The sequence below is a fragment of the Callithrix jacchus genome, chromosome 15, assembly GCF_049354715.1.
Source record: "Callithrix jacchus isolate 240 chromosome 15, calJac240_pri, whole genome shotgun sequence".
In the NCBI taxonomy this organism is placed as follows: Eukaryota; Metazoa; Chordata; class Mammalia; order Primates; family Cebidae; genus Callithrix; species Callithrix jacchus.
Window position 1 is genome coordinate 82,226,988 of NC_133516.1, and position 26,946 is coordinate 82,253,933.

The 26,946-nt window shown below is 38.2% G+C and overlaps 2 protein-coding genes across 4 annotated transcripts in view; one reads left to right on the forward strand and one right to left on the reverse strand.

The window, feature by feature from the left end:
- The window catches only part of GTF2E1 (general transcription factor IIE subunit 1), a 40,474-nt gene extending 24,072 nt beyond the window's left edge, over positions 1-16,402 (reverse strand). The window contains exons 1-3 of one of the 2 annotated variants that reach the window (XM_035274094.3): positions 16,352-16,402; positions 14,076-14,176; positions 10,800-11,258 (exon numbers count right to left, since the gene is read on the reverse strand). In XM_035274094.3, coding sequence (XP_035129985.1) covers positions 10,800-11,247 — 448 coding nt within the window. In that variant the 5' untranslated portion in view covers positions 11,248-11,258; positions 14,076-14,176; positions 16,352-16,402. The remainder of the gene's footprint in view (positions 1-10,799; positions 11,259-14,075; positions 14,177-16,351) is intronic. The other variant, XM_002758763.6, reaches the window with a different exon arrangement.
- A 227-nt stretch (positions 16,403-16,629) lies between these two features.
- The window catches only part of RABL3 (RAB, member of RAS oncogene family like 3), a 40,191-nt gene continuing 29,874 nt past the window's right edge, over positions 16,630-26,946 (forward strand). For both annotated transcript variants that reach the window (XM_002758764.7, XM_008982376.5), the window contains exons 1-2: positions 16,630-16,684; positions 21,471-21,562. In XM_002758764.7, the coding sequence (XP_002758810.1) occupies positions 16,639-16,684; positions 21,471-21,562 (138 nt within the window). In that variant the 5' untranslated portion in view covers positions 16,630-16,638. The remainder of the gene's footprint in view (positions 16,685-21,470; positions 21,563-26,946) is intronic.

The following is a 26,946-nucleotide window of genomic DNA, read 5'->3' on the forward strand; positions in this document are numbered from 1 at the left end:
TTCAAATACAAACCTTTCTGTCTCAAAAGACTAAATTCACTATACCATCCTGAATTATACATCCCTCTTCCAACCTCCTATCAGCCCTGCCAGCTACAATATAGCAAACTTTTCCCACGTATATACATTGGCTCTACTTTTAAGAAATACTGAATAGAAGGAGAAAAGATTTGTAAAAAATAATTTATTTAACAAACATAAGTGCCCGTCACATACCTGGCATTTACTCGGCTGAGTCTTAACCTATCAGGTTTGCCAAACAGATAAAAATATGTCTGATTGCAGATAACTAACAGGCATTGAAAGTGGGAAAAAAAATATCTTTTATAAATAGATATTTCTAAGTTTAATTTTAGGGTCATCTATTCAGGAGTATGGGAATGTCCCAATTATATGACTCAGGATTCTTCTATGGAAGGTAATTTATCACTCCAAATGAGAAAGGAAATGAAGACCTCATTGTGGGGATGAGGGGGGCAGTGGCGGAAGAGGGAGGGAAAAGGAAAAGAGTTCTATACCATTTTGACTTTCTCCAAAACAAAAAAAAGTAAAAGCAAATATGAATTAGGGGTGGGGAAGGAGAGGGGAAGAGATTGGTAACAACAATTTTAAAAACCCAGTAATGTTCAGTGAAATTTGAAACTTGACATTTTTCCTTTGCTAAAAATCAAATAAAATTTAAGTGGCATATATTATGCTAGAGAAAGCCTTCAACTTAACTGCTTCCAACATATTACTCATTTTAACAAATATGGTAATATGAGTATGCAGTCAAGAGAATAAATATATAAATAAATTAATTAAATAAAAGCAAACCAAAAAAACCTGCACCAAAAACTTGTATATTCTCTTGAGTTTGACAAGAAAGTGATTTGGAAATTTATAACTGACGAAGAGGGCATAGATATATGATATTATGGACAAAAGACATTATTAGTCAAATCCTCAATTAGTCATTACTTAGCATTATTATTTTTCTCTCTTCAGTCCAGTATATACAATGAATAAGCCATCAGCTAATGCCCACAATTTACTGACAAATATTTGTCAAAGGTTATTATTTGCAACTGAAATATTATTCAGCCATTTTTCCCACAAATTTTTAAAAAATGAAAATACGCTCAAATGCTATGATACGGCAAAGGGTGCTGCAGTGCTTAAGTAGGACTCATGTTGCAGGCCATGTCAAGGTTGGCCAAGGAAACAGAGGATCAAATGTCTGCTGCGGCAGAGCCCTCACCCCAGAACAGTGAGTTTGATATCCCAAGGGCTTCTGACAATCAGCCTTCCTAAGCCCAGCCAATCATCTTGAGCTACTTTCATGGCACTCACATTCTAGTTGGGGGTTGTCAAGACACACACAAAAAATTACATCAGTAGTATATAAGCATTATGGGGGGAAAAAAGCAGGGAAGAAAGAAAGTGAAGGGAAACGGGTGCTGTTCTATTATATAGGAAACTCAGGGCATGATATAGCAATGAATGAGCAGAGACTTAAAGATGGGAGCAAGTCATGCAAATGTTTGGACAAGGGAAAATAGCATGCAAAAAGGCAAATAAAGTAAAGGCATGCCTAGTGCACACAAAGCACAAATAAGGCAGCTGCTGTGAACATGGGAAGAGGGGTAGAAATAGTCTCCAAACGGGGAAATCAGGAGGAAGCAGATAAAAGACTTTATAAATTCTGTTGAGGATTCTGACTTTTCTGAGGGAAGGAAGAAGCCTCTGGAGGATTTTTACAGAAGAGTGGCAGGCCCTAATATGGTACAAGGATCACTAGTTGCTATGACAAATAGTCTATATGGGTAGCAAGACTGAAAGCAAGGAAACTACCTAAGCGGCTTTGCAAACTCTAAGCAAGAGATAATGGCATGCATAACTTTTCTGGACAATCTAATGAAAAAACTTTGAAATCTAAGTTTTTCACTCCCCTTTACTCAAAAAGCTTCCAGGAGAAAGAAAACAACAAAAGACACTTCACAGTTCCACGTTAAAACTAAGTAGCTAGAAGCAGAACTCCTAGGATTTTAGTGAGATAAGGAGGAAATTATAAAATTTCAAGACAACACTAACATACGTGATTAATTTTAGTGCACTGTAAACATCCGACCACCACATAGCTTAGGAAGCATATTTGGACATTGTTTTCCACTTCCACTGTTATGAAATACATAAAACCACCCCCCAAAATTCGATTTAATCAATGAACACTGTCTTGTCCTTCCTTAAGAGGGAATTTATCTGGATTTGGTCTAATCATCCATCATTCCTCCATTCTGGAACTCATCATAAAGGGGAGAAAAGGTACAATATGGGGGAAGGAGGGAAGAAAATAATAAACTGAAGGATGGTACATGGATGAATATTAAAGCTTGCAATAAATTCTCTAAACTAGGCCCAAATCAAGAATCAAACTCATCTCATCCCAACTATCTGAAAAATAATAATCAATAGGAAAAAAATATATACATATATATGGAAGGTAGTGAATTATGGAGCTTAGGAAAATATGACTACTTAAAATTTTAAGGATTATTCTCCATCATGCCTGTGCATTTCTGAAGATGGTATAATTAAACAGAGTATATTTTCTATATGAATACTATAACTAGGGGGTTCCAATTCCTAACCAAGGCTTCTAAATTAACCCAAAGTGACTAATATAATCCTCTAAAACCAGTGATAAAACTCCCAAGCTTCTATATACTTTTATAATGTCAAATATGTTCCAAATCAAAGAGTAAGTGTAAAATTAGAGTTGAGAGAAGTCATATATGGTATAGAATAGGATGAACTTATCATTTAACACATGCTAAAAGAAGTCCAAGAATGGTTACAGGATTTGCCCAAGGTAACAGTTACTAACATGGCTAAGACTAAAAGCCAGGGCTCTGGAATCTTAACATCCTGTCATTTTACTGTCTTACAGCCACTGCTTAAAAGAAAAGCCAAAAACTTCTGGAAATGACAGGAACACTGAACACACTGATTACGCAAAAGGACCCAATATAATGTGTTCTAAATAAAACCATACAATATTATGAGAAGTTGACCAAGCACTACTAACCATAAACTGTTTTAACAAAGTATTTAAGAATCACTTTGCATTGTTAGATTTCTAAAGGGCTTCTAGAGGATGGTGTTAGGGATACAAGGTAAAAGGACTGAAAGGATAAGCAAAAACTTCATAGTTATTATAACAGAGAAAATGGTGGGAGTGGGTTGAGTGGAAAAGCCACAAAGGGGATAAACTAGTTTGCCATTTTAGTTTACATACCTCTCTACTATTTGTGTCTTTACCAAGTTTTCATTTGTATATGACTTATTTTTTTGAGACAGAGTTTTCACTCTTATTTTTTTGAGACAGAGTGAAACTCCACCCAGGCTGGAGTAGCACGATCTTAGCTCACTGCTACCTCTGCCTCCCAGGTTCAAGCAATCCTTGTGCCTCAGTCTCTGGAATAGCTGGAACTACTATTCCAGCTATTTCACCAACATGGTGAAACCATGCCCGGCTTTTTGTGTATTTAGTAAAGAAGGGGTTTCACCATGTTGGCCAGGCTGGTCTTGAACTCCTGACCTCAAGGAATCAGCCCACCTCAGCCTCCCAATGTGCTGGGGTTACAGACGTTGAGCTACTGCTCCCAGCCATATATTACATCTGTATATTTATAAGAAAGAAAATGAATGCCATATTGATTTTTCTAAAAACAGTCAACTCTCTCTTAATCAACAGGCAGAAACAAAAGAGTCATTCCTGGGCTTTTCTGAAAGCATTATCAAGTCCTTTATTGCAATTTTTATAACTCATAATGTTCAGGTGGAATATCTATCAAAATGTAATTCTGAAGTCTCAAAAAGTCACCTTTTAGTCTCATTTCTAAACAATTTTCATAAAGCAAATTTCTTCACTGTAGTCAAGGGAAAATATATAGAAAAAGGAGTTGCTATTAGAAAACAGTAGCACACATGACAGGAACACAGTTATGCATTTCATTTAATTATTTTACCTGTAATAAAAAGAAATTTGAAAAATCATCTTTTAAAAATTCACGACAGAACACATATCACTGCAAAACACTCATTCACCTGCATGCAAAAGAAAAAAAAGCAGATTATAATGTTTTTGAAATTCAGAACCAAATGTATCAATGATTTACACAACACAACTTCACCCCCCAAAATTCAATTTAAGCAATGAAATTGGCTTGTCCTTCCTTGAATGGGAAATTACCTGGATTTGGTCTAAGCATGCATCATTCCTTGATTCTGGAACTTATTATGAAGGGGAAAAAAAGTACAATGTGGGAGAAGGAGGGTAGAAAACAACAAACTGAAGTATGGTATACTGATGAATATTAAAGCTTGCAATAAATTCTAAATATTAGGCCTAAATCAAATTCATCTCAGCATGCAGAATCAAATTCATCTCAACTATCTTAAAGACAGTAACAAATAGAATATCGTATCAAAACCTAAAGCATGAAAACTAAAAAGCAACTCTTCATAAATAAGCAAATAAATTAGCTCTTAGGTCACTGCCATCAAAATACAAAAAAGAAAAGATTTAGTTTGCTTTTTTTGGGTTTTTTTTGAGACAAAGTTTCACTCTGTTGCTCAGGCTGGAGTGCAGTGGTGTAATCTCAGCTCACTGCAACCTCTGCCTCCTGGGTTCAAGGGATTCTCCTGCCTCGGCCTCCCAAGTAGCTGGGATTACAGGTGTGCTCCACCATGCCCAGCTAATTTTTATATTTTTAGTAGAGACGGGTTTCACTATGTTGGCCAGGCTGGTCTCAAACTCCTGACCTCAGGTGATCTGCCCACCTCGGCCTCCCAAAGTGCTAGGATTAAAGGCATGAGGCTCCATGCCCAGCCAAAAGATTTTTTATTTTTTAAAAAAAAGTTCTCAAATCCTCAAAATCAAAAGCAGCTAAATTTTTAAAAATCAGACTTAAAGATTTTGGGGGGAAAGGGTAAAAGAGGGATAGTTCTTGTTCCTATTTTTCCATAACTCATTTTTATATATATTTTAACCTATTCTAATAATTGCCCCCCTCTCTTGCTCCTCCCGCTCCCCATACCTTTGAGCTTTGTAGCATAATTGTCTAATTAACCTATGCTGGGTAAGATTCCAAAGACTGAGGACTCAGCAACTGAGCAAAACAATCTTGGAAAGATTTCTTCTTGTGTTTGTGTTTTTAACACTTCAGGAATTGAAAACACTGCTTATAAGATACCTCGTGTCCTGGCAATAACAAATGCTGGCAAGGATGTGGAGGAAAGGGAACTGTCATACACTGTTGGTGGGAATGTAAATTAGTACAACCACTTTGGAGAACAGTTTGGAGTTTCCACAAAAAAACTAAAAATAAAGCTACCATATGATCCAGCAGTCTCACTACTGAGTATATACCCACAAGAAAGGAAATCAGTATATTGAAGAGATAACTGTACTCCCATGTTTGTGGCAGCACTGTTCACAGTAGCTAAGATTTGGAAGCAACCTAAGTGTACATCAACAGATGACTAGATAAAGAGACTGTGGTACACACTCACAATGGAGTACTATTCAGCCTTAAAAAAGAATGAGATTCAGTCATTTGCAACATGGACGGAACTTGAGATCATTATATTAAGTAAAATCAACCAGGCATAGAAGGACAAACATTGTACTTTCTCACTTATTTGTGGGATCTAAAAATTAAAACAATTGAATTCATGGACATAAAGAGTAAAAAGATGGTTACCAGAGGCTGGAAAGAGTAGTAGGGATGGGGGATGGCTAACTGGTACAAAAAGTTAGTTAGAAAAAATGAATAAGACCCACTATTTGACAGCACAACAGTGACTATAGTCAATAATAATTATATATTTAAAAATAACTAAAAGAGTATAATTGGATTGTTTGTAACACAAAGGATAAATGCTTGAGGGGATGGATACCCTATTCGCAGTGATGAGATTATTACACGTTTTATAAGTGTATCGAAACATCCTATGTAGCCCATGAACATATACACCTATTTAGCCACAAAAAAATTTTTTTAATTAAAAAACATTTTAAAGCTATCTCCTACCATAAGTAGAAAGAGATGAAGACAGGAAAAAGTAGCCTGCCTAATTGAGTTTCACAAATACAGAATCCTAATAGTTTTTAAACATTAGGGTAAAGGAATAGAAAAGGAATCTGTGAATGAGGCCATCAGGAAACAGATCTGTCTAAATCAAAAAGCTTTATCTGTAGTCACAACCCAAGAAGGGACTTATATGATTTAACCCCAAACTTACATGACTATCTCAAGTAGATACCAAGTTTACTTGAATATTCCAAATGACTCAGAACTCATCACTAAAGGAGTTCAATTGTTGGCTGTTTTTAAGAGTTATTTATTAGAGACTTACTTAGAGTTAATTATCAAAGACTTCTTTATACTAATCCTAAAAGCTGTTGCTAAGTCACTTTCCATGGAGCCAAATAAAACAAGGTGAATCTCTGTGGGAGGTGTCATATTCTCTCTTAATAGTAAATCTAAAACAGTCTAGCAATGTATATACCCCTAGATTTACTCATTATTATATTATAAGATCCTCCAAATCTAAGAGTGCAACATAGGCATGTACATGTGCCATTTTTGATGAGCTAAACTAGATAATCTCTAAATTTCTAAGATTTTATTAAATATACATTTATAAGATTCCTTTTTTAAAAAAATTAAATTATCTCAAAATTTAAAATGTGACTCCTAGGTCTCTAGGTAAATTCAGTAAAAGGGGCTCTCAAATTATTTCCAATTCAAACATCTAACAGTTCTACTTCACCTACACACAGTAAAACTACAATGCCCTATTTTTTAGAGAAGCTGTAAAACTATATTCTTTTGCCCAATATTCCCACTGCCAAGAATTCATAAGGAAAAATGTAAACATGAATAACATGCGATATATACAAAGGTATTCAAAGCATCTTATCTATATCAGCAAAAAATAGATACCACCAAAGTACCCAAGAGTGGGGGGAAGGAAAATGGGGAAAAATTACACCTATTAAAACATATTTTGAACACTAGATAGAAACAGGAGAGTTTGGTACATTAAAGAACCAAGAGATCACAAACTCTTCTAGGCTATGATTTTAACTATAGGTAATATGTAAAAGGCTGGTGACGTTGTGGGTGATGGTTTTTTTTTTTTTTTGTCTTCAAATTTGTCTCTGGCATTATGGTTGCATAATTTTTAAGCTAAAAATGAAAAATATAAAGCTATTTCCAAATCATCTAACCTTAACATCTAAAACGAGGTAAGATCCCCCTGTCCCCAACAGGAGAAGCATGCTGCCAAACTTAACTTAGAAGTGCCATTAACTAAATCACCCATGGTTGAGACTGCTAAAATAGAAATACTTAAGTCTATTTAAATGGTCAGAAAGCCTGCTAAATCTAAAACGTGCATTTATGAAACACAAGATGCTATTTTGCTGATTCATTGAGGGAGTTCATGTCATGTTTTGATTATATAATCCCCCCCATAATTCAGAAACTTAAAACAGCTGGTTTTATCTTAATGATTAAGCTTCTGAGGGACTAGTGTGCAAAGGCTAGGTTATTTCATTTTAATAAATAATGTATCTATACATCTGAAGAGAGTTCAACCCAGAAACACCGAAAGCAAATTGAAATGGAAAGTATGAAGAAAATTTACAATCTTTAGGAAAAGTAGAGATGGAGTATGGAAAAGCGATAAATTGAAGTAGGAAGATCGATGGCTTAATGTGTGAATTAACAATACTAAACAATCCTTGCTGGGCTGTTTCCTGGGTCCAGAACTTGCAGGTGGTCCTCAGGAGCTCATCTAGGAGTTACTACTCTTTGTCCTGTGGCAGAAAGCTGCCCATACACCTGAGTTAAGCACAGTCTGAGTTAAGCACTGTTTGTCAGAGAAACAGTAAAGTCTAGCAGGCTTCAAATCCAATATTAAAATCCTTCAATCCTGAATATCCCCTAATTTCTCATGTACACCACAATTCAATCTAAGAAATACTGAAAAGAAATGCAGGTAGAAGCTCATTAAATACTTCCATCACTTGATCAGAAATATTATCAATTTCTTCTAGCAACCAGGAAACTGGATAGGTTTGTACAGGACTGGGCTTAGAAAGAAAACCGCAATCAACTAATTTAGACAAAGCATTAGTATCACAGCAGAAAAAGTTCCCTCCTCCCTTACTGCACACGCCAAATTTTTATTGCTCATCTTTTTCATAATGGGGTGGGAGTGGAGGATAGGAAAGAGATGAATAATGGAGCAAAACAGAAAATAATAATAGAGAAAAACACAAAGATTTCTAAAGGGAATGCATAGACCAAAGAAGGGTGTTGGGTATTAATAGCTTAAAAAAAAAAAAAAAGGCAAAACCCAAAACATCAGAACTGGCAAGCAACTGGGGCCTAGTATCACTTAATCAGCACATTTTCTCTTTAAAGGAACATCTAAATAAAAAGCCAAATTACAATAAAAAGGCAAGTATATTCTCAGAATGAGGTTCCATAATGATTACAAATTTTTAATCTTGATACCTCAGGCTTCACTGTAAGACATAACTGCCAATTAAGTCAAGCATTAGTGTTGGCTTATCAGGCACCCTCCCCTGAGTGATATCAAGATTAAGTGACTTATTCTTGCTCTTAGGCACCCCTTCTTTTCATCTTCATGCTGACCATAGCCCTCACATTAAAAATACAGTCTTTGTTCAGACTGGCCACAATACAATTTTTTCAGCTTTAGCTTTATTTCATAAAATATTTTCATGCCCTCTACCCTAACTCCTTGATTCAAGTCACCTTGACTATACTGGAATGTTAGGCTATCTCTTCCACAGGCCATCTATTGAGTCAACTGGTTTCATTCATCAGACTGTAGATAAAATTCAATGAGTATCTTGATCAATCTCCTAAATACTGATACAGTAGAGGAATCATCTCCTTTTAGAAAGTTTCATTAAATTAAATATGACTCAAATGACAAATAAATGTAGTAGAAGCACATTATTTTAGATTACTCTGAGGGACTGGATAACACCATCCAGTGATGGTCAAGAGTGATGAAGATAGGACCACTGTTAAAACCAACATCTGTAGAGAATCACAAAACCAAACCCAGAGGTCCCTTAAGAAATCTGTTAGAGTAAATGGCAAGAATCATGAGACTTTTCTAGTCTACTTTGAAGAGCTCCAGATATATTCTACAACCTTCCTCTACAGCACACTCAAGCAATTCTTATACCCAGGATGGTTAAGATTTTCTTATAATCAAGATCTCTCCTCGTGGAGCCCTTTCAAGGTAAAAGGCTAGGTTCAGACAAATTAAATGTTTAATATAATTGCGAATTCTTTAGTTTTCATCCGAAATCATTGCCTCACAGTAAAATAAGAAAAAAGTCATATAGATCATCTCACTTTTGTCAATAATCTTAAAAAATTTTAAATTATTTAAAAGGTACCGTATATAACATAAAAATTAGAAAATAAAACATACATAGAAATCTGTAATTTTGTACAACAAAATATTTCATGGGTGAAAGTTTAAACTATTAGATGAAGTTTTTAAAAAGGCAGATCTGGCTGGGCGCGGTGGCTCAAGCCTGTAATCCCAGCACTTTGGGAGGTGGAGGCGGGTGGATCATGAAGTCAAGAGACCATCCTGGTCAACATTGTGAAACCTGTCTCTACTAAAAACACAAAAACATTAGCAGGGCATGGTGGCATGTGCCTGTAATCCCAGCTACTCAGGAGGCTGAGGCAGGAGAATTGCCTGAACCCAGGAGGCAGAGGTTGCAGTGAGCCGAGATCACGCCATTGCACTCCAGCCTGGCTAACAGGAGCAAAACTCCGCCTCAAAAAAAAAAAAAAAGGCAGATATATGAACTAAAAAGTAGCCTATACTCCTGAATTCAACCATAACAAAGGTACTTAATCTAATTTAATAGCATTGAGTCCTTCTATAGATTTTTACCTATAGAAAATAAGACAAAATTGATCCATTGCGTATTTAGCAAAACTACAGTCTTCTATTGTGTAAACACAAATAACAAGATAACTATATAACTCAAAACTTTAAAGTTTGAATTTACACTAGACACACTGTATTTTCAGAAAATGCATATTTTCTAAATTGTGTTAAGAAAAATCCTTAAAACTATTCAACCAAAACAGGCCAATTACATATCTTGTTGACAATTTTCTTCCAATAATAATGTGTTGCTAAAGGACACTAAATGTCTTATCTTGGAGAGAATTCCCTCTTATTTTATCAGGCTAACTTACTATCTTTTAAGTCTTGGCTGTTAACTTCTTCCACAGGACTTCCCCAAATCCAGATTAGACACCCTAGCTATATACTCCTGATAACACTTTATTCTTCCACTAACAAAGAATTTATACACTGAATTGCACCTGTCTAGAGGTCACAAATAAAATTAGAATAGCCTCAAAGTGGTAGAGCAATCAACCCTTCAGATTAGGCTGCAGTTGTGAATAAGGGGAGGTGGGCAGAGGCAGGAGGGCCATGAGTGAGAAAACCCCGTGGATGAGTACAATCCCTTGTGAGGGAGAAAGGCTTTGCAAAGGCTTCTCAGAGTAGTATGACAGCCAAACAGGACAGTAAGATTGTATAATGTGACTTACACTGATCCATTCACTTTTATAATGCATATAATGGTTTAAAAACTAGATGAGTCAATTTAAAGAAAAATGGTAGTATGCATTTTATTTTACTTAAAGATTCACAAACTGGACAAACCTCACCTGTCATAGGATCAAAGAGCTGATTAGCTTCTAAGTCTGTGAAAGTACTACTACAGACAGGACATTTGAAGGAAGCCCGGTTGGTAGAATCTCTCTCATCGGTCTCAATCCTCCTTCTCATGTGGTCCAATTTATATTTTACCACATTAACAAGAGTACGATAATTGATAAAGTAGTAGTTATGGCGAGTGGTTTTCCCGTCTGCAGCAGTCTCTACCCTCATTCTGCATTTGATAAACTTGTCTCCCTTTAAATTATTCAAAACTGATCGAAGTTGCTTCCGATCAAACTTCAGCAGCTCCAGCATATCCTCCTCTTTCACACAGGGGTTCCTGATCAAGATGTCCAAGGCCAAGGCATGCTCAATGCCATAAAATCCCCGGATCACGTACTTGGCTAACCTCTTCAGTGCTGCTGGAACTTCAGTGAGGACATCTGGGTCTGCCATCTTTGGCAATACTGAATTCAGAAAAAAAGAGAAAAATTAGCCAGGCATAAGGACACGGTAATCCTTTTAAATCTAGAATAGCCAACATGTTACTGGTAGCTTATAGCTACCACTATTCTTGGAGTGCCAGAGAAGTACTCAAAGAGTTTAAAAAGATTTCTAATACCTAAGCATTTAACAGAGCAGAACAAGATTTTCCTCTAGAGTACACAAAAGATTACACCCAAAAAGCTTTACATATTTCTAAAATGGCTACTTTTTATTTTGAGATCCACAGTACCATACTACGTGTGTTATGATCTACAGTGTGTTTGATTAAAAAGTAACTTCTTATTTATGAAACGATATATGTCAAGTCTATTTTATTTCAGAAAAGAAACAGAAAAAAACTACATGAAACGCTCACCATTCTTTGGGAATGCTGGAAACCCTGAGAAACCTAACAGTTAGCATTTCCTAAAAGTGTTTCCTTTCTCAAAATTTTTCTACCAAGATTCCAGGATGTTTTACATAGTCGGGCTTTCACAATAAAATCACAACAAACCAATAAACACATAAGTAATCACCACTGTTGCAAAACTGAAAAAAATAATACTTAGGTCCAGATAGTTTTACCAACCTTGAAAAATTAAATGTGATAATCAAGTAAGGACCATGCAGTCCTTAAAAGGATAGACAATAAGTGAGGGAGAGCAGCCCAAAATATTCTTAAATATTGGATCCCCTGCAAAGCAGAAACTAAGTGTATCTCATTTCCATGCCATGGCCCAGAAAGCTGTCTTCTCAAAGCCCATATTGGCATGTGGTTTACAAAAAGAACCTGAGCTTTGAATTTCAGAGTAGACAGCCTGTGTTTCGGTAACTATGTAGTCCTGAGCAAATCCCTTAAACAATTTCAAGTCACACTTTACTCTCTGAGAAATAAGGATGTTATCAACTACCTCAGTGAAATTGTTGTCATTAATAAGAATGTAATTAAAGTGCTTAGGAAGGACAGCTTCCATATCAACTTAACATGTTCCAAACTAAAAATGGTGAGGCTATCCACACAGATTAAATCAAGTTAAATTTCGCTAGTCCACAGGGAATTTTTTTTTTTATTTCTTTTAATAGAGACAGGGTCTCGCTATGTTGCCCAAGCTAGAGTTCAGTGGTGTGACTCAGCTCAAAGCAGACTCAAGCTTCTGGGCTCAAGCAATCCTTCCATCTCAGCTTCCCCAGTAGGCTGGGGTGCATACCACCATGACTGACTAATTTTTGTATTTTTTGTAGAGAGAGGGTTTCACTGTTTTGCCCAGGCTGGTCTTGAACTTCTGGGCTCAAGGGATCCACCCATCTTGGGGGCTTCCTAAAGTGCTGGGATTACAGGTGTGAGCCACCACAGCCAGCCCACAGGATAATTATTTTTTTTTTTGAGATAGGGTCTCGCTCTCTTACCTAGGCTGGAGTGCAGTGGCGCAAGCTTGGCTCACTGCAACCTCTGCCTCATGGGTTCAAGTGATCCTCCTGCCACAGCCTCCCGAGTAGCTGGGACTACAGGCATGCAACACCACACCCACATAATTTTGGAATTTTTAGTAAAGACAGGGTTTCACCATCTTGGCCAGGCTCCACAGGATAATTTTTAACAGAGACATCCCATTCAACTATTTCAATGGGGAATCATATTCTGTTGTTAATACTAGTTTCAACTGACCTTTTTATTTGAAATCAGTGGTTATCAACCCTAACAGATTTAATATCCTTTTTATAAGAAATATTTTGATATCCACAGTACCACACTACAAGGAAACTCTACACACCAATCTATAATCAATCTATGCACATATTTTGGGAGGAAAATATAAGGCCCATCTTGCAACATAGGAAAATTAAAAGAAAATATGTACTTTTGGTTATGAATACTCAGGTACGACTATATTCAATAAGATACAGCAAAGTAGCACCTAGATACAAATCTGTGAACCTAGAGCACTTCCTGTTACCCCAGGGCTTAAGGATGCCTGGCAAGTGCCTGGGCTCAACACCAAAGTAGTACCACAGCATACTACTGGACACACTTTTTCTCCTTTTCAGTTTGATCTATACATTGTACTTGAACCCAGTTTTGTTTTTTATTGTTTTACATCTTCAACAGTTGTCAGAACACAACATATGGCTTCAGAAACATTCAACGAAGAATGGCAGAAAAATGTCAACATAACCTGTTTACAGGATTATTTCCTACTATTGTATTCTCCTTACCCGCCCATACATGCCATGCCGCAGATTAAATTCTCAAGCCTGGTTGTAAGGCACAATCATCTAGGGAACATTTTAAGAATACTGACACTGGGCCCTATTCCCAAAGATTTTGTCTCAGGTGACCTGGAGGGGCCAGATTAGGCATCACACAATTTCTTAAAGCTCTTTAGGTGACTCTGCTATGTGAAAGTGCCTACTATATATCCTGCCAATGCCCATCCTGCATGGAGAGGGCCCTGTACCAGTTAATGCTGAGCCTGTTTCCTTTGCCTAAAACACCCTAGGAAGCCATGAGGACTAAAGGGAGTGAGTCAAGGATTCTACAATCCAACAGTTTTGGAGTTTAAATCCCAGTTCCAGCATTTCTTAGCCCCCCCTGACCCCAGAAAATTCTCAGACTCAGTTTCTTCATATATAAAAAGTAAGCAGGTCAGGTGCAGTGGCTAATGCCTGTAACTGCACACCTTGGGAGGCCAAGGTGGGAGGACTGTTTGAGCCCAGAAGTTCAAGACCAGTCCAGGCAACAGAGTAAGACCCCATGTCTCCAAAAATTTAAAAACTTAGACGGGTATGATGCCATGTACCTGTAGTACCAGTTGAGGTAGATCAACTGAGCCAGGAGGTCAAGGCTGCATTGACCCATAATTTTGCCACTGCACTCCAGCCTAGGTGACAGGGCATGACCCTAAAAAAAAAAAAGAGTGATTAACGGTGCCCTGTTCATACAGTTAATGTGTGAACTCAGTGAGATAATTAATGCAAAGTGTTCTACCATCAGGGCTGGCATAAGAGTTCAATGAAGTATTGGTATTTGTAATAAATCCCCTATTTAGAAAAGTGACTCTTATAGCAGCATGAGGAATGGACTCAAGTGAGTGAAGGTGGAGGCACTGTGGAAGTATTGGGGGTATAGTAAGAAAACCTAAACTAAGGAAGAAGGCAAAAAATTGCAAGAAGAGAACAGAATGAATGAGTTATTACAGAAAAAAAGTCAAAAGGACCCAACAAAATATACTGCATACAGAGTATGAGAGTAGGAAAAATCTTAAATAGCTCTGTTTTGAGCCAGCATACCTAGGAAGGGAAAAGTACTGACATGAGTAATAGGTGACACCTGACGAGGAGCAGATTTGGAAGAAATAAGGAAATCACTTTTAGAAGTGTCTCTGAGGAAATACCATAGGATATTCCTCTGAATATTCCCAGCAGGTAGCAGAACAAATGAAAACTAGAGCTCAGGAATGAAATGAAGCTGTGCCGCCTTGTTCAAAATCTCCGCATTCTGAAATCCTCCTTCCTGACCACTGCTTTCTCTCCTCCACCACCTCCCACTCACGCTGAATCTCCTTACTCAATCTCTAGATGTCTTAGGTAAGAGTTCTCAAACTGGCAGCCCCCCACGCATTGTTTCACCCAAAGAACGTTTCAAAAATTTTCTGAATTAGTTGTCAACATTAAAATATTTTAAGAGCTCACATACATTTCAACTTCCAGCTCCTCTTGAAAAATTGAAAATATCTGAGGAAAAATAAAACCCATGTTCCGACATGAAAACAATAAGCTGAAGCCGAATAGCAGCTGGCATTATTAGGGAAGGAGTTTGGCTGGTCTCTGGAGACTTGTGAGTATGGGACCACCCAGGACCTTTGTTTCTTCCTTTGATCTTCACAGTCCATGAGTCATCTCCCAGCCTCACGTCCCTACCCCAGTCCAGACCCTCGTGTATTTTAATCATATAAACATTTAAGGACTACTGTGCATCAACCAGGCACGGAGCTACAGAAACAAAGTTGAAAAGAATGCACCCTCTGCCCTCTGTCTACCCTGTCAGCCTCATATCCAGCCACACTAGCATATTCTCAATTCCATAAGCCACATGTGCTTTCCCTACTTCCCAGGCCTTTGCACATGCTGTTCCTTCTGCCCCTACAGCTAAGCCCAAACTCCCTTCTCTTAATCATCCTTCAAGTCTCAAAAAACATTTCCTCATAGAGGCAGGTCTTCCCAGACTCCCCATAGTAGCATACAAGTATCCCCTTTCACATGTTCCATGGCTCTTTCCCCTTCTTGTACTTTCTCCGTCTCTATACCTAAGACCAGACTTTATCTTGTTCAGCAATTAATTTCCAGCCTCTAGCATAGCCAGACAAGCCCTTCCATAAAACTTTCCATATGTCTCCTAGGCACGTGTTGTTCCAACATGGCTCATTTTGCCAGCTTCCCCGCACTTCATTTCCTCCACACTCTTGCTTCCACAGCAGAATCAGACAGGCTATTTATTGGACACTCTCTTCTTAGATTTAAAATAGTTTTAAGCGGGAGGTGAGTGGATCAAATTCCCGATGTTAAAAGGCTGCGCTGACTGCATAGTGGAGAACAAAACGAGAAAAGAGTGGATGCGGAGAGTATAGTTAGGTTACTTCAGTATACCACTACTCCAGTTCTAGAACAACTTTGATTCTACACATCTAACTGCGGTTTTCTGTTACTATATTTCATGGCACTTTGCACGCCTTCACACACATAGCGGCAGACTACCGCGAAACCTTAGGATCCAACTGCCCTACATGAGACGCGTTCGGTGATGTGCACGCCTCCCCAGTGCGAGACTGCGAGACCCCAAGACCCCAAACTCCCTCAGACTCTCCCAGTTGGGTCCAGGGCCACACTCGAGGCAGCCAAGCCCGGCCTAACCGAGGTCGCACACGGGCCGCTCCGGGTCAACGGTTCTTTAGAGGACCAAGGCAAGAGGGTAACTCATTAGGGGAGGATAATTAAGAGGGTGCGAAAGGAAGGAGAAATCATAAAATGCAATGCCCGGCCAGGGAACTCCGAACAAGGAACAGGGAACAAGGTTTACCAAAGCGAATCCTCGAACACTCCCACTACAGCCGCCCTCAGAGCTTCAACTACCGGCTTAAATGAGCCACGCCCTTGTGCGACAAAGAAAACGCATCTTTTCTGCGACTAGCTTTGGAAAACACCCCGATACCTTTTACCACACCAGCCAATCAGCTCAGTGAAGCCTTCGATCAGGCGAGTCACGCTACTAGCGGCCAATGAAATTGAAGGCTCTGTCCTCCATGCCCAACTCTGATTGGCTTATAATCCCGGAACAGGCGTTAACCCAGAGAAGGCAGTGGCAAGATGGCCTCCCTGGATCGAGTGAAGGTACTGGTGTTGGGAGACTCAGGTGAGAGGCTAAACTCATGTCTGGGACTCCAGACACTTTTGACTTATCCAATAACCCTCCCCTTAACTTTCTTCCCTCAATTTCCTGGCTCTTCGGCACGGGTCTGAAGTCCCTCCCAAGGCCTGAAGACTACACTTCCCAGAGGACTTTGCTCCGTGTGACGACGAGGCAGCGGCGGCGCGCGGGAGGGGGTCGCGGAGCTTGGGCCTTCTGCCTTCGCGGCTTTCCACATCGGTTTCCCAGGCGACACCAACCTAGCGTGTATTTTCAATTTAAAAAAAAAAAAAAAAGGCAGGCATTGTGTATTGCATCCGGTTCTGTGTTAAGGCTACAGAAGTTAGTAGAACAAAAAGTTAGAGATTTTGTTCATTAAGGAAGTCAAACGTTCATTGAGAAACGTGCACTGGCAAGCGCTTGGCATACGCTAACTCATTTAATTCTGAGGTCAGTCCTATTACCCATTTTACAGGTGAGAGTAGTGAGGCAGAGAGATGTAAATGACAGAATCCTTTTGAACACAGAGTCTACATACTTAGACGCTAAACTATAATTATGCAATGAAATACTGGGTAATGGTCCTGTTTTATTGTTAACTGAGCTTTTTATTTCCTTGTTTGGTCTTCATTGAAAACCTATTACTAGAGAAAGTAAAGAGTTTTATTCTGAAGCAGCAAGGATTTAATGCTGAGCCCAGTTTAATCCTAGCGTTAAAATTCTTTTTTCTTTTTATTTTTTTCTTTTATTTATTTTTTTTAATGAGTCCAAAAGTAACCGTTTACTGGTTACTAAAGGACTCTCTTTTTTATTTTTTAATCTCAATGGATGCAACCTGAGGTCGGGAGTTCAAGACCAGCCTGACCAACATGGTAAAACCCCCTCTTAAAAACATAAATGAAAGAAAGAAGGAAGGAAGGAAGGAAGGGAGGAAGGGAGGGAGGGAGGGAGGGAGGGAGGGAGGGAATTCTTTTGACACCTGGGACATTTGAGAACTACAGCTGACGCTGACATCTGCATTTCCAGCTCCCACCTCACTGCCCTTATCTTTTCCTCCATAATTCAAATAATTCAACTCCTTAAGAACTTCAATAAAATGCTAACTTTGCATTTTATGGATGTGCGGTTCTAGAGTTGGCCTAAGAGCGTGTGTTGTGAGCAAAGACATTGTGCTAGATGCTTGGAGGTGGAGAGGCCTAAAAACTACTCTTACAGAAACTAAATAAAATTGTGGCAGGCAAAGATATATTAAGGATGTTTTCACATTGCCCTGAATATTATTTACATTATGAAATATTTTACAGAGAGAATTATTTAATATTCCCCTAAGAAAGTTGCCTTTGAAACTCTATGAACATAACCACAATTTATGTCAACTTCATTTCTTTGTCAGGTAGCTTGAAGTGGTGCCAAAGTTAATTTAATAAAATCACTCAGTTTTACAGATAAAAAAAGTAATGGTGGCCTAAAGGGACTTGGCAAGAGTATTACCAAGTAGAATTTAAGACTGGAATTGAGAACTAACAGACTTCTTCATGATGTGTGAAGTGGGTGTTTTCTGTCCTCTATAATTCCATTTTCTGTTGTATCTAACAATCCCTTCATATTACAAACTGCTGCAACTAGTCAATTTATTTTCTTTCCAACATGCACTGTTTTAGGTTCTGGGGTTATAACTCTGGAATTAATGCATTATATAACAGGGGTAGGATTAGCTGCTACATTAAATGTGGAAAAGTAACCAGGCAATTAGTAAGCTTTCCCACTACCGCCCTTCCCCTTATGGTTTAGTTGTAAAGCAGAAGACACAGCTATGACAGCCAGGAAAGTGATTGATGTTGTCACACATTTGCTAATGTTAAGCTTTATGTGCAAGTTTAGTTACTGTCTTTTAATCTTTTTAAAAGGTAATTTTGTCAGTCTCCTTTTAACTGCAATTTAAAAGTACACGATCTGACAGCTTAGAATATGCTTTTTACACTTCCTTGGCCTTTGGTTCAAACCCGAAAGCTTATTTTTTAATAAAGGCCATTTTCCTCATAAAATTTTGAGTTTCACAAATATATAAAGAAATGACTTAGCCAGGCAAGGTGGGTTTTGCCTGTAATCCCAGCACTTTGGGAGGTTCAGGTGGGTGGATTGCTTGAGCTCAGGAGTTCAAGACCAGCCTGGGCAACATAGCTAGACCCTGTCTCTACCAAAAACAATACAGAAAGTTAGTCGGGCATGGTGGTGTATGCCTGTAGTCCCAGCTATTTGGGAGGCTGAGGTGAGAGGATCGCTTGAGCCCAGGGATTTGAGGCTGCAGTGACCTAGGATGGTGCCACTTCACTCTAGCCTGGGTGATAGAGTGAGACCCTGTCTCAAAGAAAAAAATGTGTTTGGAGATTTGTTTTGTATCCTATAGAGATACTTGGTAATTTGGTAAGGAACCCTAAAAGTCTCACTACCATATGGTTTTCTCTTCCTTTCAGAGATTAGGGACTAGTTTAACATATTATCAAACATCTATATTTGGAGGTGACATTTATTTATATTGGCCTTTTCCCCCGAAGCAAATCAAGTGCATTCTTTTGATCAAATTTAGTTCTAAAGATGAAAACATAAAATCAGAATCTCCCCAAATTTTTAAAGAAATGAAGTTAGTCATTATTCCTTAGCACTTCAGCTGTTCTTACTGTTTAGGGTTTCATCTTTAAAAAAGATGAAAAGCCAACTCCATGATATTGTTGAGGTGCAACATGACCTTCAGGCTCAAGTGTGTGACTGGTGCCAGTGTAACCCCCATGAAAGTTATTTGTCAATACATATCATGAACTTTAAATGTTTCCTTTGAAGTACTGAGTTTACTTCTGGGAAGGTATACTAAGGACATAATTTTAATTTTAAAGGTTTAAACAGAAATAACTTTTCAGTAGCATATCAAAAATTACAAAACACCTTATATACTTAATAATGGAAGAATGGTTAAGTAAATTTTTATGCCTATTCTCTGAAGTACTATGGAGATATTTTAAATGTTTATGAATATTCTGGAATAATATGGAAACTTTTAGTCAATAAATACTAATTAAGGGTCTGATCTAAGTACTGAAGATAAAAAAGATGTGTAAGAACCCTCAAGGAGCATAAATAGAGTGAATAAAACCTGTAAACAAATATATGTAATACAATGTATTTTAAGTGCTCTGTAGGAAAATGTACATGATACAGTGGAGGCCCAGAGGATAGTGGATGCTATGCTTAGTTCTACCTGTCTGGGGTCAGAAAATACTTTATAGAATGATGCTAAGTCTTTAAAGATTAATTCACCAGGCCCATGGGAGAGGGGAGGGAAGGGAGAGGATGGGTAAGATATTCCAGACAGAACAATCTATGGAAGCAAAGGCCTATGTTGTTTTATTGTTTTTTAGTATGCTGTATATAAACACAATAACCACCTGCTTATAGAAAAACTGTTCTTATGGAATTAAATAAACCTACATGTTGACAGTAGTCTTAAGGTGATTTTTTTTTTAAGAGATGCGGTCTCACTATCACCCAGGCTAGAGTACAATGGTGCGATCATAGCTCACTGCAACCTCCAGCTCCTGAGCTCAAGGGATCATCTTGTCTCAGCCTGCTGAGTAGCTAAGAAGACTACAGATGCAGGCCAGGGCACTAGCCCTGGCAAATTTTTTTTTTATTTATTTTTTGTAGAGATGGGGTTTTGCCACATTGCCCAGGCTGGTCGCAAACTCCTGCTCTCAAGTGATCCTCCTGCCTCAGCCTCCCAAAGCACTGAGAGTACAGATGTGAGCCACCATGCCTGGTCCTGATTTGTGTATACTTTCTAAATTGTAAATATAACTTTTTATAATAAAAAATAAACATAAACAATAGATTCATACACAATATGATCAAAGAGATGATCTAAATTTTTGATAAAGCTAGTGATTTGTAAAGATTCACCAACCATACTTATCATAATGGAGCTCCCAAAATGCTATTAAATGAATGAGTGAGTGACTCCACACATGGATGTAGAGGAAGAGCTCAGTCTCTTTCCTCTTCATACAAATCTCTGAATGCTACCCTTAGCATTAATAACTAGATTTCCCTGAGCCCAAGAAATCTAAAACAGATCAAATGGTGACTTAAAGGGTCATAATGTGGAAGAGGGAGTAGAATTGTCCTTTTTTCCAAAAGGTAAGTCTGGGCTAAGTGGTTGGCTGCTTTTTAGAAATCACTATATGGAAGTACTGGAGTGTCTAAATTTAGAACTGTGAAATGGTGACTCTCTCTCACTGACAGTATTCAGGCACAGTCTGGGAGACCCTCTAACAGGATGCCATGGAGGGGGCCTCAGCACTGGTGTGCAGGACAGAGGGATTACTTCTAAGATCTGTTAAGATTCTATAATTCCAAAATAGGCTAAATTGATTAAATCATTCAAAAGGAAAGGAATTATTAATATGAAATTGTCCTAGACCAATGGTTCTCAAAGTGAGGCCCCTGGAACAATATCAGTATCACTTGGGAACTTGTTAGAAATCTTGGGCCCCAAGACAGACCTGCTAAATCAGAAAGTCTGGGGGTGGAGCCCAGCCCTCAGGTGATTCTGATGCAAAATTTTAGAGAACCACTGCCCTCTACCATCTTTGCTTTGTTCAGTGAAGCTTATATTGTTGGTATGGCATTCTAACAACTATGCTTTATTTAACATTATTCTTGTGTAGTCTTAGTCTTAGTCTTTCCAAAACAGATTTCAACATTGTCTCCTCCTTGACTAGAGTTCCTGTATCTCTTACAGGTGTTGGGAAATCTTCATTAGTCCATCTTCTATGCCAAAATCAAGTGCTGGGAAATCCATCATGGACTGTGGGCTGCTCAGTGGATGTCAGAGTATGTGTCTTTTATATTTTAGTTTTTCAGTAATCATACTAAAGATAAATGCTTCAAACTATATAATCAAATTACAGTACTATGGTCAAGATTAATAATAATAGCTGGGATTTATCAGATTCATACTGTGTGCTAGGTACTATGCCAGTTGCTTTGCATGTCTCTTTTTAGTTCATGTTTTTAAAACTGAGATGTGTAGATGCAGAAACTAAGGTAGAGTCAAAATTTGAACAGGTTGTCTGATGCCACAGACTTCAGTTTTAATCACTATGCCATATATCTAGAGTTCACATAGCATCCTCCTTAAATAATTCTGCCTAAGTTTGTGCTATTAAGACTGCCAACTTTTAGCTAGAAGTATAATGTAAAGGCAAAAGCTCCTGGAGCTACATGTCTGAGTCATTTGTTCCATCTTGCGTTTGGGAATCTGGTATAGTTTTCATTAAATTAAATATCTTCCTAGATACAGTTCTTTGCTAATGCCAGCTAGTTCTGACAAGTCTCTCATCTGCTGGCACACCTCTCTCCTTTGAGTTAAGAAACATATAGGGAAGGAATGGTAGTTGGCTAGATTAATAGCTATTTCCCTTCCGTTCTTTGAAACTATTGTTCTATAGTTCTCATTTACATTGCTGCTGATTAGAAATCTTCCATCAGACTCTTACTCATTTTTAAGATAATTTCTTCTTTGGTTGCTTTTAAAATATATATTTTTTAAATCTTTGATACTTTGAAGTTTTGCTAACCTATGTCTACATATAGGTTTTTTTTATTCATTCTATTCAGGAGTAGTCATGGTTCTCATGTCTTTATTTTTCAAAATTTTAAGCCATTATCTGTCTTCCCTCATTTCCTCTATCCCTTCCTCTTGACTTTCTATTAGATTTTTGTTCTTTGTAACTTTTAATATTTCTCCTTGCTGCCTTCTGGATGATGTACTCATATCTGCCTTCCAGTTAACTAAGAATCTCTTCAACTATGTCTAATCTGCTTTTTAATATATCTACTCAGTTTTTCATTCCTAATACCTGTAATTTTTAATTTCTAGATATTCCTTTTAGTTCTTTTTAAAATGTAAAAATTTTCCAAAATGTCCTGATCCTTCACATGGTGTCTGCTTTTTATTTTAATTATTTCTAACATACTTACTTTATGGTTTCTTTTGGATTATTTTATTTTTCTGGAGGAGAGGTAGCTATGCTCCTTGCTGTATCTCCTTGTATGGCTTGTAATTCTTTAAAATGATCACATCTCCAACAAGATTTTTTTCCTCTCCCTGTGGAAGTCTTGTATACTGTATTATGAAAGTATCTTTATACAGTTCCTTTTCTGTTATTGCCAGGACCCTAAGGATTTCAGTTTCTTAGCTCGGAGTTTCCATGCTCTCTAGATAATGTAAATTCCCCAGCATCTGATTGTAGCACAGACCTGTAGTTTCCATTTTTCATGGACCATTTATCTTCTCTCTACCTTCTGTCTGAGGTTCCTGACAGTAAGTTTTTGGCATTTCCCTGAACCTGTGGATAATATTTTTCCAACTCTCTCTTTTCACTGACTAGGCAGCTCATCAAAGGTCCAGATTTCAAAAAGCCAACTACAGTCTAGTCTTCATCACTCACCCACATATACTTTTGCCTTTAAAGCTGGAAAACAGGTCTGCTATTTCTGGATGGGCGTTAAGACTCCAGGCACCAGCCCCTGAAGCTATATCTGAATCTATGTCAGTTCCCACTTCTCACTCTGATTTTAAGTTTTTTGTTCATTTCTAGCATTTGGGGATATTCCTTTCTTTCTCTTAACTTTTTCTTGAGCTAATCTTCTCTGTCTCTCCTGGCTCTTCTCTTTCTGTCTGCCTCTAAGTATTTGTATAGTGTTTCTGTAAGTTTGAAGTAGAAGCGGACCTATTTTGTGTCATTTTAGCCAACATGTTCCTAGATTCAGTGACAACTTTATTTAGGCTTGGGAGACACAATAGCAAGTTCTGGACAAATTTTCCTTTTGGATTTTTCTAGCTCCTATTCTGTGAAAGAGCATGACATACTGAAAAGAAACTTAGATTTAAACCCTCACCTCCTAAGTCAGTTGCCCTTCGCTTCTGAGTGACCTTAATCAGTTTACCTTCTTGAGGCATAGTTATATCATCTGGAAAATAGAGGTCAGTAACATCTCCTTTATTAGGTCTACAGGTTTGTAGGAAGGATCAGAGAAGCTTAATAATGGGAAATTATGGTCTAGTGCTTTACAATGTGAAGTTGTAATTGAACTTTAGTCCAATTTTCTGTCTTGAGTGTAGCTGATGGCAAAGTTTCCTTAAGAAACTTTATCTCAGCAGTCCCTTGTATGTGAGAGTGGAGACTTGATTGTGTCTGCAAGGAATGCTTTTGTGCAATGTCCCAGAGAGCAGGCTAACATGAGGTTCAAGACACTGACCAAGTTTTAGAAGTAACATCAGTAATTCCCTTTAGAAACTTCTGCTTTGGGGCTGGGTGCTGTGTCTCATGCCTATAATCACAGCCTTTTGGTAGGCCACGGTGGGTGGATCACCTAAGGTCAGGAGTTTGAGACCAGCCTGGTCAACATGGTGAAACCCCATCTCTACTAAAAATACAAAAATTAGCCAGGCATGGTAGCACACACCTGTAATCCCCAGCTACTCGGGAGGCTAAGGCAGAAGAATCACTTGAACCTGGAAGGTGGCGATTATAGTGAGCCAAGATCAAACCATTGCACTCCAGTCTGGGCAACAAGAGTGAAACTCCATCTCAAAAAAAGAGAAAGAAAAGAAAAGAAAGAAACTTCTTCTTTGGGAGAAAGTGAAGCTGGAATTCTCTTGCAGTTAGCTTGTGGTAGACTACAGATTTTTGAACTCTGCATAGTTCCAAGGAACACTGGGGAAGGCATAAAACTGCCCAAAAGGAGACTGGGCTAAAAACTACAGCAGTCAAAGACAAATATGCCTGTAATCCCAGCACTTTGGGAGGCTAAGGCAGGAATATCATTTGAACCCTCACTGCTTGAGGTTGCAGTGAGCCGAGATCACGCCATTGCATTCCAGTCTGGGCAACAAGAATGAAACTCCATCTCAAAAAAAGAAAAAGAAAACAAAAGAAAGAAAATTCTGCTTTGGGAGAAAGTGAAGTTTGGAATTCCCTTGCAGTTAGCTTGTGGTAGAGTACAGATTTTTGAACTCTCTACATCGTTCCAAGGAATACTGGGGAAGGCATGAAACTGCCCAAAAGAAGACTGGGCTAAAAACTACAGCAGTCAAAGACAAATGTCATGCCTGTAATCCCAGCACTTTGGGAGGCTGAGGCAGGCAGATTACTTGAGGCCAGGAGTTGGAGACTAGCCTGGCCAACATGCAAAACCCCGTCTCTACAAAAAAAAATGTAAAAATTAGCCAAGGTGGTGGCAGGCACCTGTAGTCCCAACTACTCAGGAGGCCAAGGCAGAAGAATCACTTGAACGTGGGAGGCAGAGGCTGCAGTGAGCTGAGATTGTGCCACTGCACTCCAGCCTGGGTGACAGAGTGAGACGCCGTCTTAAAAAAAAACAAAAAAATGAAACACAAATGTCATATAAGTATGTGACTGGGGTTACTACTGGTAAGAGTGTGGCTCTAATTGATTCCTTTAAAGATAATCTGATCTGAATTTTATTATTGTGGAAGAATGGGACATGGGCTGAAAGTGACTTGCTTTACTGTTTTGTATCTTAAGCCAGTTGTCTTTCTTTTGTTTTTTGTTTTTGAGATGGAGTTTTGTTCTTGTTGCCCAGGCGGGAGTACAATGGCGTGATCTCAGCTCACTGCAACCTCCGCCTTCCAGGTTCAAGCAGTTCTCTTGCCTCAGCCTCCTGAGTAGCTGGGATTACAGGCGCCCACCACCGAGCCTGGCTATTTTTTTTTTTTTTTTTTTTTTTTTTTGTATTTTTAGTAAAGACAGGGTTTTAGCATGTTTGCCAGGCTGGCCTTGAACGCCTGACCTCAGGTGATTCACCCACCTCAGCCTCCCAACATGCTGGGGTTATAGGAGTAAGCCACCTCGCCTGGCCATGTCTTCTATTTTTGAGAAGAATGCATTGCTTGAGTGACAAGATAAGCAAAAGGTGTTTTTAAAGGAAAGTTGTCATAGACATGTAAATCATTTTGACTGTTGTTAGAATAAACTGAATAGTTCTTTTCTACAGAAAGAATAACTAAAAAAGCCTTTACCTAAATAATTTGTGAGAACACTGTTACCTGTAGCAGCTTTTATATTGCAGTTACAGTTTTTGTGTTAGTGAAACCTGCGAGAAGGAATCTCCAGAATTAGTATAGATTCATGAATACACACTTTTCTAAACTCTTAGAAACAGTTGCCTTTTTTACTACACATCTATTAAGAGCCAACTAAAAACAGAGATAATAGTGATGATCATGTAATCATTTAATCTTAAGTTCCAGGTAAAGCTAATGAGTTTAATGTATGTACTCAATAATTAATAACATTTTGGAATTAGTATTTAGTACAGAAGTGTTCATAACTGAACTGAAGAGAAAAGGAAGAAAAGTTTTATGTGGTTGTATTCTTTATTCATTCCTGTCTTTAACTTTGTTGTCCCAAGTCTAATAGAAGTAATATAATTGCCTAATTACTCTTAATTATGAAAACAATACAACAAATTCAATCTTTTCACAAATTGTATATAAGGAAATTGATTTGTCATTTCTAGTTCACTTTAATGGGATTTTAACTCTAATTTACACATTGCATATAATTAATATTTATTGAATTCCTCTTTGGACAACATGACACTGTACAGGCTCTGGAGAGAAATTAAAGGAATAGTCTCTGTCCTCACTAAGCCTATGAGGTAGGACACTTTTTATCTTACTTTGCCTAGGCATCTATTTACATACTAATTCATTTAATTCTTACAACAACCCTATGAGGCAGGTACTATTAGTGCCCCTATTCATTTTGCATAGAAGCAATTAAAGCACAGAGGTACTACATGGCTTGTCAATGATCATATTGTTATTAACTTACGGAACTGGGATTCAAATCCAGACAGTCTGCTTCAAGAACCTGTGCTGTTAATTACCAAGTACCAGCTTGGCCAGAGAGACGCCCCCATCAGGCGGTGCTGAAGTTAATGAGAGGCAGACACCCAGAGAGAACAGCAAAGTGGGTCTATCCCGGGGGGCCAGCAGCCTGAGAGCTTTAGGAGCTGATAGCATTCCAGGCTGAAGGCCCCAAGCAGATTTTGATCCACTTAATTATTCTCTCTGAACAGGTGATTATTATTAACAAACAAGTGTTCTGTATTTTCTCATAACACAAAAATATGCCAAGTAGGCAGCTGTTGCCCGCTTACCACTGATTACAAGCAAGCTAAAAGAT